The following is an 18,486-nucleotide window of genomic DNA, read 5'->3' on the forward strand; positions in this document are numbered from 1 at the left end:
TTTTTGAACTAAAAATAGTGTCCGGGGGGAATTTGTTAATGTCCGGACTCCCTCCCCCCCACCCCCATGCAGAGCACGCGCGGCTAACAGGGCAGCCGGATGGTGCCACTTGCATGGGGCTCTGACAGCGAGAGAGAGTCCCTCCTCCCCCCTGCAGCAGAGCTCACTCACTCCCTCCCTCCCTGCATTCACCTCCGGCAGTCTGGAGCTCCTCCCCCACTGCTGCCCAGCATGCCGGGAGAACGGCTCAGACAGTTCCTGAGCAAGCTCACAGAGAGACCTTAGGCGAACCGAAGGCCAACGACAAGGGAGCCAGGGGGTCGGAGAAGGGGCAGGGAGGTTCTGGAGGGGGCAGTCAAGAGACGGGGGGGGTCGGGAGTTCGGGGGGGGCTTTCTGGGAGGTGTGTGGATAAGGTTTTGGGCAGTCAGGGTATGGGTAGGGGGTAGGGTCCTGGGGGGCAGTTAGGGAGGGGGCAGTCAGGGGACAAGAGGCAGGGAGGCTTAGGTAGGGGGTGGGGTTCTGGAGGGCAGTTAGGAGCAGGGGTCAAGGAGCGGGGGGGGAGGGTTGGGGGTTCTGAGGGGGGTGGGAAGTGGGTGGGGCAGGGCTAGGGCAGGACAGGGGCGGGGCTAGGGCGGGGCTCCTCCCGTCCTCTTTTTTGCTTGCTGAAATATGGTAACCCTACTAATCCTGCTTACAGTTAAGTTTGTCAAAATTCAGACTGGCTTCAATAGGAGCAGGACTGAGCTCTATCCTGTGCATTTTTATGGCTAATTTCATGTACACTCAAAATAGCGTGTAAAAGTAGCAGCCCAGAGTCTCCATTTCGACCCAGCCCATCCTGGCCAATGTCCTCAAAGTCTGTCCACTTCATGGCACCAAAAAAAGACATTACTAACAGTAGGCTGTGCAGAGCGTGACCCTCCCTTTCCATAGTCACATGTGGGACAGCAGCGAATTAGTTACCAGTGTTGACATTTAAAGGATCATCACTAAGCATCTGAGCTAATTTAGTCACTGGGATGAATAGCAGGTGCTCTGTAGATGCAGTTAGGAATCACTGCATCAGTTTATGCCTGCTTCCCACATGCATGGTGTTCTCCATAACCGCAAGGAATAGAGGTTTGGGGTTGTTTTGTTTTGTTTTATAATAAAAGTTGAGAACCTGGAGAAGAAGATGGCTGCATCCAAAGAGTGCCATATCACTGACTCAGCATAACCTGCTGCAGTTTGAGACCTGCAGTACCTCCCAACCCAGCATTTCATTCTCTTCCTCTCCCTTCACTGTTCAGGCATGTCTTCACTGCAGTTAGCCTGGGGTCTTACCCAGATATTATACCTAACTCCCTGCCTGTCCACATACAAAAACCTCTCATCTCAGTTTAGTGATGCTTTAAACCTGGTCTAGCTACCCTGACTCGGGGTGTGAGTTAGAGCCTGGGTTCTGCTTTCACTTTGCAGTGAGGATGTAGACTAAATCACTGGAATTCTGTCAGTCCTCCAATACCTTCCCACAATTCTCTCTGTGTGCTGAGGACAATCAAGTTTGCCCACAATTCATTGGGAAAGAATCAAAGCAGCTCAGCTTACAGCAGCACACAGAACTACAGGCTATGCCCCTCAGAAGTTCTAGCGCCTCATATAGGGGAGTGCAGCACCAGTGAGGACACAGTGATTGGGTATGGCTTCGTTGTGTGGCTGCTCACAGCTGGGCTAGGCTAACCCTGGTGCTCATCATCCAGGCTAAATCGGCAGTGAAAGGCATACCCTAGAGGCTTCCACTCTTTCCTCTCTGGCCTGCAGCGTTTGGAAGTACTTTGGGTGATTCTTATTTCAAAGTGAACCATGGAACAGACATACACAATGTTTCTAACCCATGGAGTGAAAGGCACCCTTCCTTCTTGCCACAACATCCAGCAAAGTCTGACACAGTTCTAGCTCAAGGTTCTGTTAGGGGTAGAATGAAGGATACATTACCTGGTCCTCTTTATTTTAAAATATTTTGGCTTATCCACTTCAGCTTTATCTCTGTTGTTCACTTCTCTTGAGCTTGTGGTTAAGGTGGAAAACAGATTATTTTGAAACTTAATTACTAATGTGTTCTTTCCTAGCAGGTTTTAAATTTAAATAAATTCCTTGTATTTTATTTCCACAAATTATATGTTCAAAGCAGAAATGTAAGAAACACATACTGCTGCAGTGTCATAACTATTGTGTCTGTCTCTATGGAAGCATTTCCCTGGGGTAATTGCTGACTTTCTAGCTTTTCTTTCGAGCATTTCACAAAACAAATAGATGTACTGTTTTTACCTCAATTATAAGTTTATTGCCTTTCTGTGTTTTAATACACTCTGTAGTTTCTTTAGAGATTAATCACCATCCAGTAAGGAAAATGAAGACATGAAAAGATGTTCAGCTGGCTAGTTTATGGCATTTTAAGTGACTAAAAGAACAGCAAACCTAGCACCCGAGCCAAACACTTCAGTTAAATGGCCCCAGTACTACAGAGAATGATAACAGTAATAGCACATAACACAGTCCTTTGCACACACTGTACAAAGGTTATCAGCACTATTAGCCCTAATTTACAGATGGGGAAAGTAAGGCACAGTGAGGGTAAATGACTCATCCAAGGTTATGTTGTGAGTCAGTGGCACAGCCAGGACCAGACCTCTGTCTCTTTGTTACCACTGTGGTGCTCTGGCCATTGTATAGTGCTGCCAGGTCCTGTCTGTGGAACATTGTATTCAATTTTTCATTGGAATTAATTTGTTCAAGGAACCCAACAGAAGACAGCACAGAGTTGCTGTTTAAAGATGGAACCACTTTGGAATGGAGATGGGTTCAGGCTACAAAGATCAGTGCAGGACTTCCCCAGAGTTCAGGGGAATTCAATCCATTGTAGCCCATTATACAGACAGGGGCCAGTATCAGAATCTGAACTTTCCAACAATATGCTTAGAGTTGGGATTTTGTATCATGCCTGACTCTGTTTTGGGAGGAAATTTGAACTGTGAAAAGTATTCATTGTTTCCTAGTATAATTTAAATGTAATTAAGAAGCTTAAGTATCTATCTAGAAATCTTCCTGCTAGATACTTTAAGGTAGAAAAATATAAAAAGCATTTCTGAATGGTTTGGTGCACATGGAAAAAAATTAAAATACTTTTTTTTGCCTTGTTATACACATAGTTTAATTCAGGGAAAAGTGACGGGTAAAGTGTCTATTCAAAATGTAATGTGAGTGGCTCACAGTTTAGCCATTTCTTTACAAGACATTCCTTTTTACATGTTAAGCCAAACAGTGGACCAAAATATTACTAAAATCCTATAGAAAACTACTAAATGGCAAAAGATCTACTATGATTTACACTTGAAGTAATGTATACTGCACCCTCTTTAGAGTGCTATGCACTTCAGCCATGCCTCTTACATAGTTAACTTCAGTTTGCTTTAATATAATCTTTTATACAATGTGAGTTGAAGTGAGATAATGCTTCATAGAATTGTAGTGTTATAAATAGGAAAATAGTGTTGTACTGTGAACAGGGCACCAGACTGAGAGTAAGAAGTTTCCCACTCGTCCAGTGATTTATTGTGTAATCTTCCTCAAGTCACTTCATCTCTTTCTGCCTCATTTCCCCCATTTGTAAACTGAGGATTATATTACTTACCCACCTTGACAAAATGTGTTGGGATCTTGGATAAAAACTTGCATTTAAGAGCTAAATATTATTATGCTATCAGTATATTATTAATATAATAATTAATATTGTATCCGTAACGGATTATGGTAATTTAGATGCAAATTTTGGACCCACTCTGCGTTGTCTTGGACATCACTGAGATTCAGTTGCTGGTCAGATTCTCATGCTTGAAAATTTATAAAAGCCGTTCCAAAAGCCTGTAGAAAACATCTTGCCTGTGCTACAGCTCAGGGGTGGAGGGGGGAGGCTTGCAAAAAAACCAAACCAACAAAAACAGTATGGAGAAGAGTTTACTTTTACTACAACAACAACAGAAACCCACTTTTTTTGGTGGTGGTTGTTGCTTAGAATGATTTGTTGCAAAAATGTCCTGGCCAAAAACCATGTTTTTTTTATGGGACTGTCAGAGAGGTGGGCTTTACAGGTACAGTTTAGCTGGTGAATGCTTTCACTAGAAGTGGCAGCCCTCCCTCTGGCTTTTAAAGCCTAGGAACACCTTTGCTAGGAAAATGAAACATCTTAGTGCAAAAATTAGAATTAAATTGACATCGAAAATTTATACTCCGTTCTTTGTGACTTTCTGGCAGAAATCATCATGTGTAATTATTTATAACTGTTTATGAAGAACCTGATCCTACAACTCTTACTTTGAAGGGTATGCACTTAAGACATGCTAGTGAGTAAGGGATATGGGCCCTGAAAGCACTTATACAAATGAGTAACTTTACTCACATGAGCAGCCCCAGTGACTTTAAAGGAATTACTCATATCAGTAAAGTTAGTGTAAAAAAAAAAAAAAAAAAAAACCATGAAAAACTGTATTATGTCTTTTGGCTTGAGATTTTAAAAGAAAAAAAACTTACTGCAGTGAAAAAAATAAATTAATTCCAGTATAAAGATTAGTAATTAAGTCACTTATGCATTTCTGAAGGGGGAGGAGGGAAGCTGTGTACTCATTATTTCTGCCAAAAATTGGTTTACTCTCTTGACTTGACAAAAAAATATGGCTCAAATATTTTGGGTCTCTGCCACCAAACCACAGGCAGTTGTATGGTTTGCACTACATTTTGGATGACTGACAAAACTCACTGAAAAACAAGTGCTATTTGTTTTCCTGTGCCTAGTATTTAACGGGAAATCAGGAGGCTAAATTTCCAATCACTTGTTAAACAGCTGCAGATGTAAGCAAAGCACTCAGAAGAAGAGTGAGATAAGATAGGAAATGCCATGACTAGTGATAAATGTATAAATAGTGACCTTCCATGATTGCAAGAAAATGTAGCTGATTTTTAGTGTCGGGAAATTGTGCTTAGAATAATTTAAAAGGACATTTACAATTAATATTCATTGTTTTTCCACTGAGAAGCCTGAAAATAATTCCCTATCCTTCCAGTTTTTTTGCCCTTTTCTACTTGGCAAATGTCTCCCACACAAATATTTTGAAATAACTTCAGCATAATACACTAGGTTAATTAAAAACAGTGTTCAGTATACAGTAACTTCTCTAGGGCTTAATTTTCTGGCATGATAGCTCTGTGAACTTTTTGTCACATAGACAGTTTCAGAATACTACAAAGTATTGTTTTTATAGGGCTACAAAGGTGGGATCTTCTACTTTCATGCACATCAGGTGGGAGCTCAGGCTACTCATGCTTTTGCTTTTTTTAAAGTTTTTTGCAATAGATGAAGGATTTATGGGGGTAGGAGTGATGGAAAATGATAGGTTAAATATATATTTAGAATCTGATGGACTATCCAAATCAGATCACATTTTACAGTACAATAAATCAGATCTAAGCCTAAAACTCCACTAGTATTTCTTTAAATAACTGGATTTTTCATTTTAAAATTGTTTCACAAAGGAATCAGAGAAAGGAGAGGCAGCAATTCGACTAAGCTACACAAACTGCTGCACAATTATGTAGCACATGACAAACATATCTATATATTACAGTGCCAGTGACATCCCAAGATATTTTTCTGAACTTTATAATATGCAAACACCTTTCAGCTATATTGTGTATCACTTTGTCTGGATTTGAGCCAGGCAGGAATCTTTGGAAAAGCCTCTCTATGCTGCCACATAATTCTTCAGCGTGAATGTAACAAGGTTTTACCCAATCTAGCATCCTGCCTCAGTTTTCTTCCAGGACTCTGCATCCAGCTGCTTTTGAGTCAGGTTACACTCATTGGGATCAGTTTATTAAAACAATATTGTCAAATGTCAACTTAAATCAAAACATGGCTTTCTCCCACTCCAGTTACTTCAGCCTCTTGCTGGACTCAACAGTTCTTTCCAAAACCTAGGTCCTGCTGCCTGGTATTTCTTCAGGCCTCTTAAGCTGTAGTTCCTACCTTATACTATAGCCAGGCCTTTTCATCTGGTGTGAAGAGCCCCTGCCCATATCCCTACTTCGCCTATATCCCCTCAAGTCTCTGCACTTCCTATGACTGGTCAAGCAGGCTCACTCTTATAGGAAGTCCCACCCCTCAGCTAATGCCAGGTGACAGGAAGCCTGACTCTTAGGACCGCCACTCCATATATGCACCTTTGGCCTGACACTAAGCCAAGATGTGAAGGTAAAGAGGAGCAGCCATATTGGTATTGGAGAGTGAAATGTGTTCCCAGATGGCAGTTTCACCCACCACCTTCTTCCAGTGAGAAATTAGAAGGGGTGGAGCTGGCATCCAGGGTTATCCTCCTCCCTTATATCATCATGGCTTCTCCCCCTCTTCTCTTGCTTCAGTGGCTAGGTTTACTATGCCACAGGAAACTGATGCTGTAGCTGGTGGAAGTTTGCAGAGTGGGGAGAAGGCTCCTGCTTGCCACTAACTGAGCCTAGTGATTAATTTAGAAATAATAAATCACTACAGGGTGTGTTAGTCATCGATTCCAGTGGAAACCAGGCAGCTGTAATGACTTTCATGTCTGTATCTTAATTCTCTCCTTCTTTTCTTCCTACTAAATAGAAACAGATTCCTAGAAAAATTCAAGTAGATTCTGTCAGAAGCCTTCAACTGGCTTATTTAGTTTGTTGATCTTTATGTGCGTTCAGTTGTGTAATTTAAACATGACGTCAGTTTAGAATATTGTTACCCATTCAGATAAATTAATGTGACATGGATGGCTAGCTACATATGATTAATATAGATAATCTCCCACTAAGATAACTAACCTGTGGGGGCAGAAGGAACCATCTTGGATGTGTAAACTGTTCCCATTCACCAATGGAATATTTATGAAATTGTTTAAAATGTGGTATTCAAGTTAATGTTGCCCCTGAGGCACTATTACTTGCATAATAAGCACTCACTCATAAGATAAGTCAAGCACAAAAGGACCTTGGCAGCATTACAAGGACACGTTTTCTATAAGGCTGCATAGCTCTCTTAAGAGACATATACAGGATCTTCTTTAGGATCAAGGACATGTTTTTTTTGTTGTCTCTGGACAATGAAAGGAAATCCCTGTTGCAGTGTGAGTTCCTCTCTGTGACCAATATGCTGCTGCTGGATAGGAGTGTGCAGTAAGACAATATCTTTTCCTAAATAGTTTTTGTTTTCTGTAGAAATTCTCTCCAAACCCCAAGAATGGATATTTGGGCGGGGGGGGAGAGAATGAGAATATTGCATGGAGAAAAGGATGTAGCTGCCCTTCTCCTTTACTTGAAATGCAGAATAGCCCTTAGAAACACTTTCTTTTCTGTGATTAGTAACCTTCCTCATCAGTATCTTTTGGGCCTGCACACTGTTTTTCCAGACTTAGTGTGTCAAGTTTGAGAAATTCCCCTTCACTCCATCACCTGAGAATGTTCAGTGCATTCAACAGGAGAAGAAAAGGTGGCAGCAGTACTGAGGGCATTAGAAATCACCATATCAAAAGCAACAGCAAGAGAGAGTGTGCGGGAATACTTTTTCCACCCTATGACTATGAAGCCACCAAGTAAATAAGGAGATGGCGTGAGAAGCCAATAGCATGCCTGACACGGTGTGTTGCTAGCCAACCAATTGAACTGTGTAGCGCTCAGATAAATGCTATAAATATCTTTAATTAAATGAGGTACTTTTAATTTCAGTGCACCTGCGTGTCCTGGGTGCTTTAAGGAGTAAGGCTGCTTTCAGAGAGATTGGTTCTATAGGGTAAGAAGTTAATGTACAAAGGCAGGTGTTGAAACAAAATGATGGTTGCTTTTTTTTTTTTCTTCTTTCTTTCTTTTGGAAGAGTTTGTTGAACCCAGTCCAAAAAAAATAATGTGGTTGGCTCACTTAACCTAGCCTTAAGTCCTTGTAGTAAAAATCCCAGCACTGGCAGACACAGCAGAGTTCTGCTTTTCTTTTTCAAATCTGGTAGTGGGACCAAAATTTCATATGCAAACTTTTCTGCATGATTTTTAAAAAAGCGAATGAAGAGCTTAATGTGTATTTAAAGATGTTTGATTAACTATCTAACATCTCCACTCTATAATATCCCCTTACATTAGTTAGTTGTTTTGCCTTCTGTCCTTCAGTTTGTTCCTACTAAGAGGCAGGATCTTTAGATCTTATTGTGAGTTTCATTCCCACAGGAAGACATTTGTCATGCCAAAGAATGTTCAGAGCGTTTTCAAATTTCAATTAGCAAACAAATAGAAAATCAAATGCATTCTGAGGAGGAAACCTATGCAGTTAGACATGGCAGGGGCAGCGAGTTATATGGGCCCATGGTGCCCAGGCTCCAGCAATATTCAGGGCCTGGGGGCCTGGCTCCAGCAATGTTTGGGGCCAGGCCTCTCCCTGGGCCCCGCCTGCTGCCCCCCCGTACCTCCCCTGAGTGTCCCCCAGCCCCTACTTGCAGCCTCACGCACCTCCTCGGGCCCCCTAGCGTCCCTGCCTCTTCCCTGCAGCTCCATGCTGACTCCACTCTTCTGGCTCACGGCATCAACTGCTGCTGCAGGGTCCTAGTGCCCCCCATCTAATGCCAGGGCAGACTGTCCTGCCCCTGCCCTTCCGCCCCAGAGGTACCTTCCTTTTTCCAGCGGGATCCTCCACCAGCACAGTACCCCCCACCCCCTAATCACCGCTCCTGCTGCACGCTGGGCAAGGGGCAGCCCCATCTCCCACCCCCAGTAAGGCTACAGTGAGGGGCAGCAGCAGGGGAGGCCACATGTAATGGCAGCCCCCACCCCTGGCACCCACCAGAGGGGAGGCGAGGGGGTTTCCTGAACCTGAGAGGGGCCCTAGGAGCGCACGCAGTGACAGTGGTGTGGGATGAGTGTGCTGCCGGGGTAATGGGGGGCTCCTCCCCCAGAGCTCACTGTTGCCAGTGGGGAGAGGGCTGAGGGGAGTCATCCTCTCTGGCCCCAGCCCCGGGGCAGCCTGCCTGCACCCCAAACTCATCCCCAGCCCTGCCCCACCCCAGAGCCCTCACTGCCCCGCACCCCAAATCTCTGCCCTAACCCTGAGCCTCTCCAACACCCCAAACCCCTCATCCCCAGCCACACCCCACAGCCCTCACCCCTGCACCCCCTCTCACTCCCAAACTCCCTCCCAGAGCCTGCATCCCCTCCCTCTGCACCCCTCCCATCCCCAAACTCCACTCCAGAGCCTGCACTCCTCATCCCCTCCTACACACACACACAGAGCCCGGAGCCTGCACCCAAAATCTGTCCCAGAGCCTGCACCTCCACCCCCATCTCACACACCCTCTCCTGCCCCCAAACTCCCTCCCAGAGCCTGCACCTCTCACCCCCTCCTGCACTTCCACCCCTTGCCCCAGCCCAGAGCCTGCACCCCTCACCTCCTCCTGCGCCCCCACCTGCTGCCCCAGCCCAGAGTCTGCACCCAGCACCCAAACTCCATCCCAGAGCCTGCACCCCAGACCCCTTCTCCCACCCAAACTCCCTCACAGAGCCTTAGGCAGGTGGGGGGCAGAGTTTGGGGGGGCGGGTTCTGGGCACCACCAAAATTTCTACAAACCTGCCACCCCTGGACATGGGATCAGTTGAAACATAAGTGGAAAATAGAATGAAAAATGCATTACTGTAAACTACCATATATTAATATATTTTTCAGCTCAGTGTTCAAAAGTATCCTTTCTTCCTCTGCATAGAAAGTTCTCAGTCGGTGTGTCTTTAAAATGAATCTGATAAGTAAATATCAGAACAACATCCCTGCATTAAAATTTTATTTGAAATGATGTAATAACTTACGGTCATTAATAGATATAATTACTGGCATTTAGATAACCATTGCCATCCAAAGATCCCAACGTTTTTCTATTGTCTGATGAATAATGTTTAATGACACTCTGGTCATTAAAACTCGTAGGCCTGATATTCATTTACAGTAAGGCACCTTCACATGGCATTTTCAAATGGTTTAAATGACAATCAGGACCCACATTTCTTCGGTACTGTGTAGCATAACTGTGGTAATTCAGGGTTTATCTTATTGCTGATAGTGGTAAGTGCAGTGGTATATTGGTGTCCATTGACTTCTAGTGTACAGTCATAGCTGATCAAGGCCCTGATCCTGCAAACATATATGTGCTTAACTATATGCACAAGAATTGTTCCATGGGAGTAACTCACATATGTAAAGGTAGGAACATGCATAAACATTTGTAGGGCCTAATTAATTACATTTTATCGTATGTCTATGCTGCAGTGAACACATAGTGGCCCAGCAGGCATGTATTTGGATTGTTAGTCCACACTAAACCTGTGCCACCGTGTCATCACTACTATTGTTACCGGTGCTAACTAGATTAAAACTTGTAAGGCACCTTGTATTACACTTTAATATGCAATGTGAACATACATTAGAGATGCGTTGGGTCAAATTAATCTATAGTGTAGTTGTATCACAGTCACTGGAATTTCTCCAGAAATGGGTTTGGCCCCAATTTAAGGTGGATTTCAAAATCTGCATTATAAAATGATTGATTCTTTAAACAAATTGTACTTTTCTATTTAGGATATGTCTACTTGTTGCTGCCTTTTCCCAAAAACATAGAATGGGGGTTATCACACTGTAGACAGACTTTAATGGGGACATATGGGTGCTCAACATCTCTGAAAATCAAGCCATAAATGTCAAATGCATTTTAGACAGAGTGTTTTGGTCCCTCACTGTTTTTTTTCCTATGGTATGCAGAGTTTACTTTCTTGCTTCAGAAATGTGCTAAATTCGTGTATCTTATGTTGTGCTGAATATAATCTTTTTATGAAAATATTTTATGATAATCATATGAACAGCAACAAATAAAGATCATCCAGAGTTGAAACAGATGTTAGTCTAAACTTTAAAACTATTCTGGCAAAGGGATAAAGGATTCCTAAACTGTTTTCTGTGACAGGTCTGGTCAAAATGAACTTTGAAGTACTAGGGTCTTCTCTCTTCAAAAAGGAGAAGTTTATATGATCTGTGCAGTGTGTCCTCGCAAAAATGATTGATGATACTAACAAATATCAGTGGATGTAGGAAAGAACTTTAGAAGAGTTTAACATGCTAGAACATACAAGCTGTTTCTCAGCTTTGATGAGCATTTGTATTTTCTAAGCAGGTTGGTTTACAATGTCCCAAACTAGTACTTTTAACAATAGCTCCAGGAAAGTTAATAACGAGTTGTTGTTGGTTTGCAATGATGGATGCTTAATGTTGTAAAAATAACTGACTTTAGTTTATTCCCTTGGATGAACTCATTGTTGATGTATTTTGCTGTTTATAGAGCTAGACAGATGTAAATGGCTATTATTCTGGAGAAGCATGCGCATAAATAATGCGCAGGATAGGTTAGAGATTGATGTTTATTCATTGCTCTGATTATAATGCTTGAAGTCTCATTAGACTTGCAGTTCAAAACCAGACTGTGTGTAGGTTCCATCAAAAGAAGAGTGCAGGATGAAATGCAGTAAAAAGATGTTCATGTTGCAGCAATATGAATGATCAAATATCTGTTCTCTTGGTGCAAGAGTGTGGCCTGTTTTGTTTGCTTGTGTAAGCCAGAAAAGTGCATGATACACCCCCTTTCTCCCTTGCACTGGTACATCATATTGCCACATCCAGCTTTGCACAGCAGCTACATTCCCCCTCCCCCAATCTTGCATGGTGGATGGGCAGGGGACGGAGTCAAGACTCTACACCTCCTATCTCCACCAACACTCTCTGCAGCATCAGAGTATGTGATAGACTGTGGTAGACCTGTTGCAATTTACTCCTTCAAAGCAGTGAGGAGACTTCTGGAGTCACCATCTCCCTCCCAGGCTGGGGCTTGATCATACTGCCACCATCTAAATCTTTGTTTAAATGTAATTGCAGTTCAGCTTTATGCATAGCCATACATCCAGGGTTGTTGTAAGACATGTCTGGGTCTTCTGGGATTAATTCAGCAAAGTGTTTTCTAACTCATTCAGAACAGATTATTTGGACCAATGGCCTGTTGATTTAATTATCTAGGGTATAACAGGACTTGAGTAGTATATCCTTGCAAACATTTTTCATACTGCTGTGGAAAATATACAGTCTGAAGAAATTTTAAATCTCTCTCTTTCCCCTTATCATTGCTTTGGTCTGCTCCAGCATCAGAGAGTTTCCTGCTTTCCCACAGAAGGAAATTTCCTAGGCTGTAATCCTTTTTGAACTGAGATATCACAACATGAAAGAAAAGTTATCAATCTTCCTGTATTTCCCCCCCACCCCCATTTCTTGTTCTCATTAGACTTGACTGGATAGACTCTGCTGAAACTAGGACTTGAAGAACCAACATTGCTAGACCACGTGAAGCAGATATCAGGCCCCAATCACACTGCTCTACAGCCAAAATGCTTCTGAAATAAATGTAGTCAAACTTTACTAATTCTGGGTCACTGAGAACGAAAATGATGCTTAAAATTGTTGATTGGCTCTAGTTTTCAAGATATGCTATTGGGTCAGTATATATGACCCTTGACTTGGGAATGGCGGAGGATAAGTGAGTTATAAAGGGAAGGGATCTCAATTTAAACCAGAAATGACTAAAATACATCTTTGACTGGATCTATGAATAAATCTATGACTGGGTTTGGACAGTACTTGCTTTTTAGGCAAAACAATGAATGATGCAATCTGAAGCTGGTATTGCATCATACATGATATGAATTGCATCATGTTATTCCTAGAAGTCATGGATGATGCAATCATAACGAAGCTTACATCACTCTGCTAAACAAATTGCCCTATATCAGCTCTAGAAATCATACAGTGTCGTGCTCTCTTATTTGTCAGTGTTTGATTTTGCAAAGGGACACATTTCTGTTTAGCCAAAGTGAGCAGAGATGCCTCGTACTTGTGTGAACAGTGCAGATAACTTCTGCTATGTTTGTGGTGAAGTGACTTTTGCATCACAAAAGTGCAGTATAACCACTATGGTTAAGAGAGCCTATCCCCTTTATTTTGGCTGCAAAATTGGAGATCAGGACAAGAGGTGGGCCCCACGCATATGCTGCAGTGCTTGTGCAACAAATCTTCGCCAGTGGTTGAACAGGAAAAGGAAATCTATGCCTTTTGCAGTGCCAAATGATTTGGAGAGAGCCAACAGATCATACCAGCAATTGTTACTTCTGCATGGTGCCTCCAGTTGGAAAAGGTCTGTCAAAGAAGAAAAAGTGGACTGTGCATTATCCAAACATTCCGTCAGCTATACGCCCAGTACCCCACGGAGAAGGACTGCCAGTTCCTGATGCACCAGAATTATTCTCACTTGAGTCAGACAAGGAAGAGGATGAAACTTCTGGTCCTGAACCATCAATGTCACAGGACCCACATTTTCTCCCATCCTCCTTCTCTGAACCACACCTCATAACACAAGGTGAACTGAATGACCTTATCAGGGATTTGGAACTACCCAAGAGTAAGGCAGAGCTATTGGGCTCCAGACTACAGCAGTGGAATCTCCTGGCAGGTGATGCTAGGGTTTCCATGTTCTGTGACCGTCAAAAGGATCTTGTCCCATTCTTCTTCATGGAAGGTGATCTTGTAGCCTGCAACAACATCAATGGTGTGATGGCAGCCCTCAACATCGTTCACGATCCAGATGAGTGGAGACTGTTCATTGATTCATCGAAGACGAGTCTTAAAGCTGTTTTACTGCTTAATGGCAATGTTTTGCCATCAATTCCAGTTGGTCATGCAGTCCATATGAAGGAAACCTATGACAACATGAAACAACTTTTGAGGTGCATAAACTATGACCAACATCAGTGGCAGCTTTGTGGCGATTTGAAGGTTGTTGCTCTCTTGCTTGGTCTGCAGACTGGATACACAAAGTACTGCTGTTTTCTCTGCGAATGGGGTAGTCATGCAAGAGATTCCCACTACATCAAGAAAGATTGGCCACTCCGACAGTCATTGGAGCCTGGGAGGAAAAGTGTTCAGCATCCACCACTTGTTGAATCAAGGAAGATTTTGTTACCACCCTTACACATCAAGCTGGGTCTGATGAAGAACTTTGTCAAGGCCATTGACAAAACACAAGCAGCTTTCAAGTACCTCCGTGGAAAATTTCCAAGGTTAAGTGAAGCTAAGATAAAGGAAGGTGTCTTTGTTGGTCCTCAGATTCGTGAACTTCTTCGAGATGATGCATTTGACCATGCACTGCGTGGCAAGGAAAAGACGGCATGGAAAGCTTTCCAGTTAGTGGCAATAAATTTTCTCAGAAACAATAAGGCAGACAACTACAGGTTGTTGGTGGAAAACCACCTCAAGGCATACAGAAGCCTTGGTTGCAACATGTCACTAAAGATGCATTTTTTTGCACTCTCATCTAGATTTTTTTCCACCGAACTGCGGAGCAGTGAGCGACGAGCACGGCGAGCGATTTCACCAGGACGTTGCAACAATGGAGAAACGCTATCAGGGCAAATGGAGCCCATCAATGCTTGCAGACTATTGCTGGACAGTGACAAGAGATGCTCCATTTAATGAATACAAGAGACAAGCCACGAAGCGCCGAGTAGACACTGAATAGGACTAAACTATGTACATAATAGTTTTTTGCCTTTTGTTTCATAATACATTTTATTTATATAACCCTTTTGCTGATTTTTAAAGTGTTACATAAACAGGACAGGTGCAATATTATCATGTAAAGCAACCATAAACGCATGAAAAGACCTAGGTTTACAATTTGATTAAAACTCTACTATCTACACAATATATATAGACATAAAATGTAAACACTTAAATATCTTAGAAACAGTAGCCAATGAGTTGTTTTAATTGTCATATTTGAATTCAGCACATCAAAATACATAATAAATAGCACATTTTATCTCCGAAGCAGACGACTTCTCAAAAACTGTAGACCAGTGTCATCAATCACATTGAACGAGCACAAAATACAGTCTAGGATTGATGACGTTTAACTGCTTTGAGCTCCTCGAATCCTGAGCCAGCTATGCGCTGATCCAGTCCAAACATGTACATTAGAACCACCTACAGATGCTCTAAATTACACTAGCTGCCAGTGGCCAGCCCCAAAGGATCAATATGACAGCCTTCTGTGCCACCAGACTGGGATGATCTTCCTTGGGCTGTAATGCTGGATTTAGGGCTACTTTTCACCACCAGTATGGCAGAAAGCAGTCCAGCGTAGGGGAGAATCTGGCCCTCTGATCTCACCTGCTCCAGATTGACTCCATTGCTACTCCACCAAAGTCCGTTGGGTTGCTTGGCCTTACCATGACGTGTCTAAGAATTATTTGGCTCTCATTCTTCATTTCACTCTGTTCTGTTTCTGCAGCTGACATATTTGAATATCTCAAGTCTTTTGCACATATCCTCATTATAGTGACATGCACTATTCCTCAGTTTTCATTATTTTTAAAGTGGATATGAGTGAGATGTTAGGTTGCCCATCAGAGCCTCAGATAGTGTAGTGTATTTGTAAGCTCTTTTCTAAAGATGTATAATTCCTCTTACATTTTGGACCAGATATTTCAAGCCTCCAGACACATGCTCCTGTCAAGAAAGCAACAAAATGAGTTTTTCTTTAATAAAATAAGGTATTCTCATCTGGGTGAGGCTTTCAGTCATTATCTTCGGCTAACCAGGACAAGCATGACCTTGTGTTCTTTCTGATCATGTGATATTTAAAATGATTACATGTTGTCTAAACAGTTTTTAAAAGTTGTCTGTTAAGCAGATTTTAAAACATGCGAAGTTTAAGATAAGAGCAGTGGTGGCAAATGTCACTTCATCACTTGCAATGAACAGATTTCTGTGTGACAGATTAAATGGCTTTTTAAAAAAAATTCTATACTAGGTAAATGTGTCCATATTAAAAATACATTTTTGTTCCCATCAGGTATCTCCAGGTTCCATTGTTCAATTTGAGAAGGGAAATTTCTCCTTGGCAACAGAAACCGAAGAAAAGCCTTTCCCTCAGGGAAATGAACATCTGTTACAGTGGGCCCAAAAGGAATATCGAGCAGTCACGTCTTTCACTGAACTCAAAATATCGAGAAACATTTACATCAAAGTGGGAGAAGGTAAGGATATTTTTTTAAACAGAACAGCGAGGGCATTATAGCAGGATGGTGAGAATGAGGCGCGTTATAGTTTGTATTTTACGTTGTGTGTCTTAATGAAATATAATGCTCAATATTTTAGAATGGAGACATGGTTAAGGGACCTGTGGGGGGAGGGGAACAACAAGTCTGAATATCAGGCCATGGAGTTAGGTTCCTATGTAGGGATTCTGATGCCTTATTTTAGGCAGCCAAGTTTGGAAATTTTGCCCAGACTCCATTAGAGGAGTCAAATATTTAAGTCGTCGCATTTGCTAAAAGGGTAAATGAATCGTGCTGACTAATCAGGTAGCTTGTACTCTTCATTGAAAGGATTGATCCTCAGAAACTGAGGCTGAGTGGGATTTATTTTTGCTAGCCAGAAAGTCACTGAGCTTTTTCTCTGTTTATTGCTTTAATCCAAGAAATAGACAGGGAATAGAGTGCTTTGCACAAAGAATTGTTCCCTTCTACCATTTTGAAAGATAAGTAGCCCCCAACTTGGACACGTGTACTTTGTAGCCTCAAGGATTCAGCCTGAACTAAAAGAATGTGAACTCTTTTCTCCAGCTGCCTTTTTTCTGAATGTACTCTGAGAGTTAGTCAGTTCAGGAGATTTGCTATATGGTGCTGACCTGCAGCATACTTACTGCATGTACCCATTCAGTTAGCCCATCAGGAAATTCTCACCACTTACAAAGGCAGTTGGAAGCCTTTTTGTGCTGTCTGGCCATAATGCCCTACATCTTCACAAAGAGGGTGGAGAGTTACTGAGTGCAGCTTTCCAGGGAGGGACAATTTTCATGCAGGCCTGGATGATAGGTGGAGGGTGCCAGTTTATTCTGCATGCATATTTGGCATCAGAAAAAGTCAAGAGTCATTCACTAACTTGCTGCAACTCTCTCTTATTTAGTGCTCTGAAGGCATAATCAGAGTTGTAGATCAAAACAATGTTGGTACCAAAACACAGTGTAAATAATACTGAGATACAGACTGAGCACAGAGATTCAAAGTGAAGGCTTCAGCACAACTGTTAGTGCCCAGGTATTGTAAAACTGGCACAGAATATTATCCAGCAATATGAGGCTCCTTACGGTACTATGACTGGGAACAGTAGAAATCAGTGGGAAATTTTAGCGAACTCCAGCAAGTATTAGAAATATAGCATTTACCAGAACCAGTGGGCTACCTAATTCAGCAGTGCTCCTGCAGTAATGCTGGAGAAGACGAAACTGCTGTGTAATTTGCCTAGCCAGTTACCCAAGACTATGTGGAGAAAACATGCTTTCCCAAGCGCCTGCATGTGATCACTTTATTTCCTGAAGCATGAGTCTTGCCCCCGCAAATCAGAACATGCCTGTTGGTTTTATCAAAACCTGCCAAATTTCTGCAGGGATTCCCCCGTTTGATTTCTTTTCTACTTGGCACCAGTCTAAGACTTTAATGCCAGAGGGTCATTCAGAAATATATTTATTAGTTTATTAAACTAAACTGCCTTCATTGCTGTTCTTGGAACATATGTACGTTAGTGGTAGTTGTCTGTATGCTGTAGAGATGAACGATTAATTAGATACTTCAAAAATCGGACTGAATTTTGTAGGCTGATCTTGAAGTCTCCAATCAGATAAGCAGTTAAATATATAAGAAGCTTGCTACAGCTAAAAAAATGTTGAACACCACAATTCAACTAGGAATAACCACACGAGATGGGGCTTGGCAAGCAACCAAGATGGACACTTTTTCAAGGAGTTTCTACAAACAAGTTGAACTGTAACCCCTATTTGGGTTTTAGATTCAAACATCTTTTAACTCCTGGCAAGTTGAGACTTGAGTCCTCAAATGGGCAGAAGAGTGAAAAATCAGATTTCTTCAGAGTATGTACCACAGCAGGCAAATGGCAAGAAGATTGCACACAGTATCTCTTTTGCAGTATCCCCCCCTGCAAGTTTAATAAGGGAATTACTGAGACACAAAATACTGAATTGGCCAAAATGCAACATACGCTGAATGAGGTTTCAGGCTTTTGAAACAAAGGTTAGGCCCAGAGCCAGAGCCCAGCCTGCAAGCTGATGATTGGCTCCTGTAAAGTGCTAAGCACCCTCCACTTCCACTGGCTCCAGTGAGAGTCAGTTGTGCTTGGCATGAATTAGGGCACCTGATTGTGTCACCTATACCTGTGTTGGGTAGTACCTGATTTCAAAAGGACTTCACATAGCATGGTACTACTCAACATGAGTAAAGGAGGCAGAATCTGGTCC

The 18,486-nt window shown here is 42.4% G+C and overlaps 1 protein-coding gene across 4 annotated transcripts in view; it reads left to right on the top strand.

The window, feature by feature from the left end:
• TGFBR3 (transforming growth factor beta receptor 3) overlaps nt 1–18,486 on the top strand; it is a 174,333-nt gene that overhangs the window by 110,274 nt on the left and 45,573 nt on the right. For all 4 annotated transcript variants that reach the window (XM_054036520.1, XM_054036519.1, XM_054036517.1 and 1 more), the window contains exon 5: nt 16,027–16,210. In XM_054036520.1, coding sequence (XP_053892495.1) covers nt 16,027–16,210 — 184 coding nt within the window. The remainder of the gene's footprint in view (nt 1–16,026; nt 16,211–18,486) is intronic.

This window comes from Malaclemys terrapin, chromosome 8, assembly GCF_027887155.1.
Source record: "Malaclemys terrapin pileata isolate rMalTer1 chromosome 8, rMalTer1.hap1, whole genome shotgun sequence".
In the NCBI taxonomy this organism is placed as follows: Eukaryota; Metazoa; Chordata; order Testudines; family Emydidae; genus Malaclemys; species Malaclemys terrapin.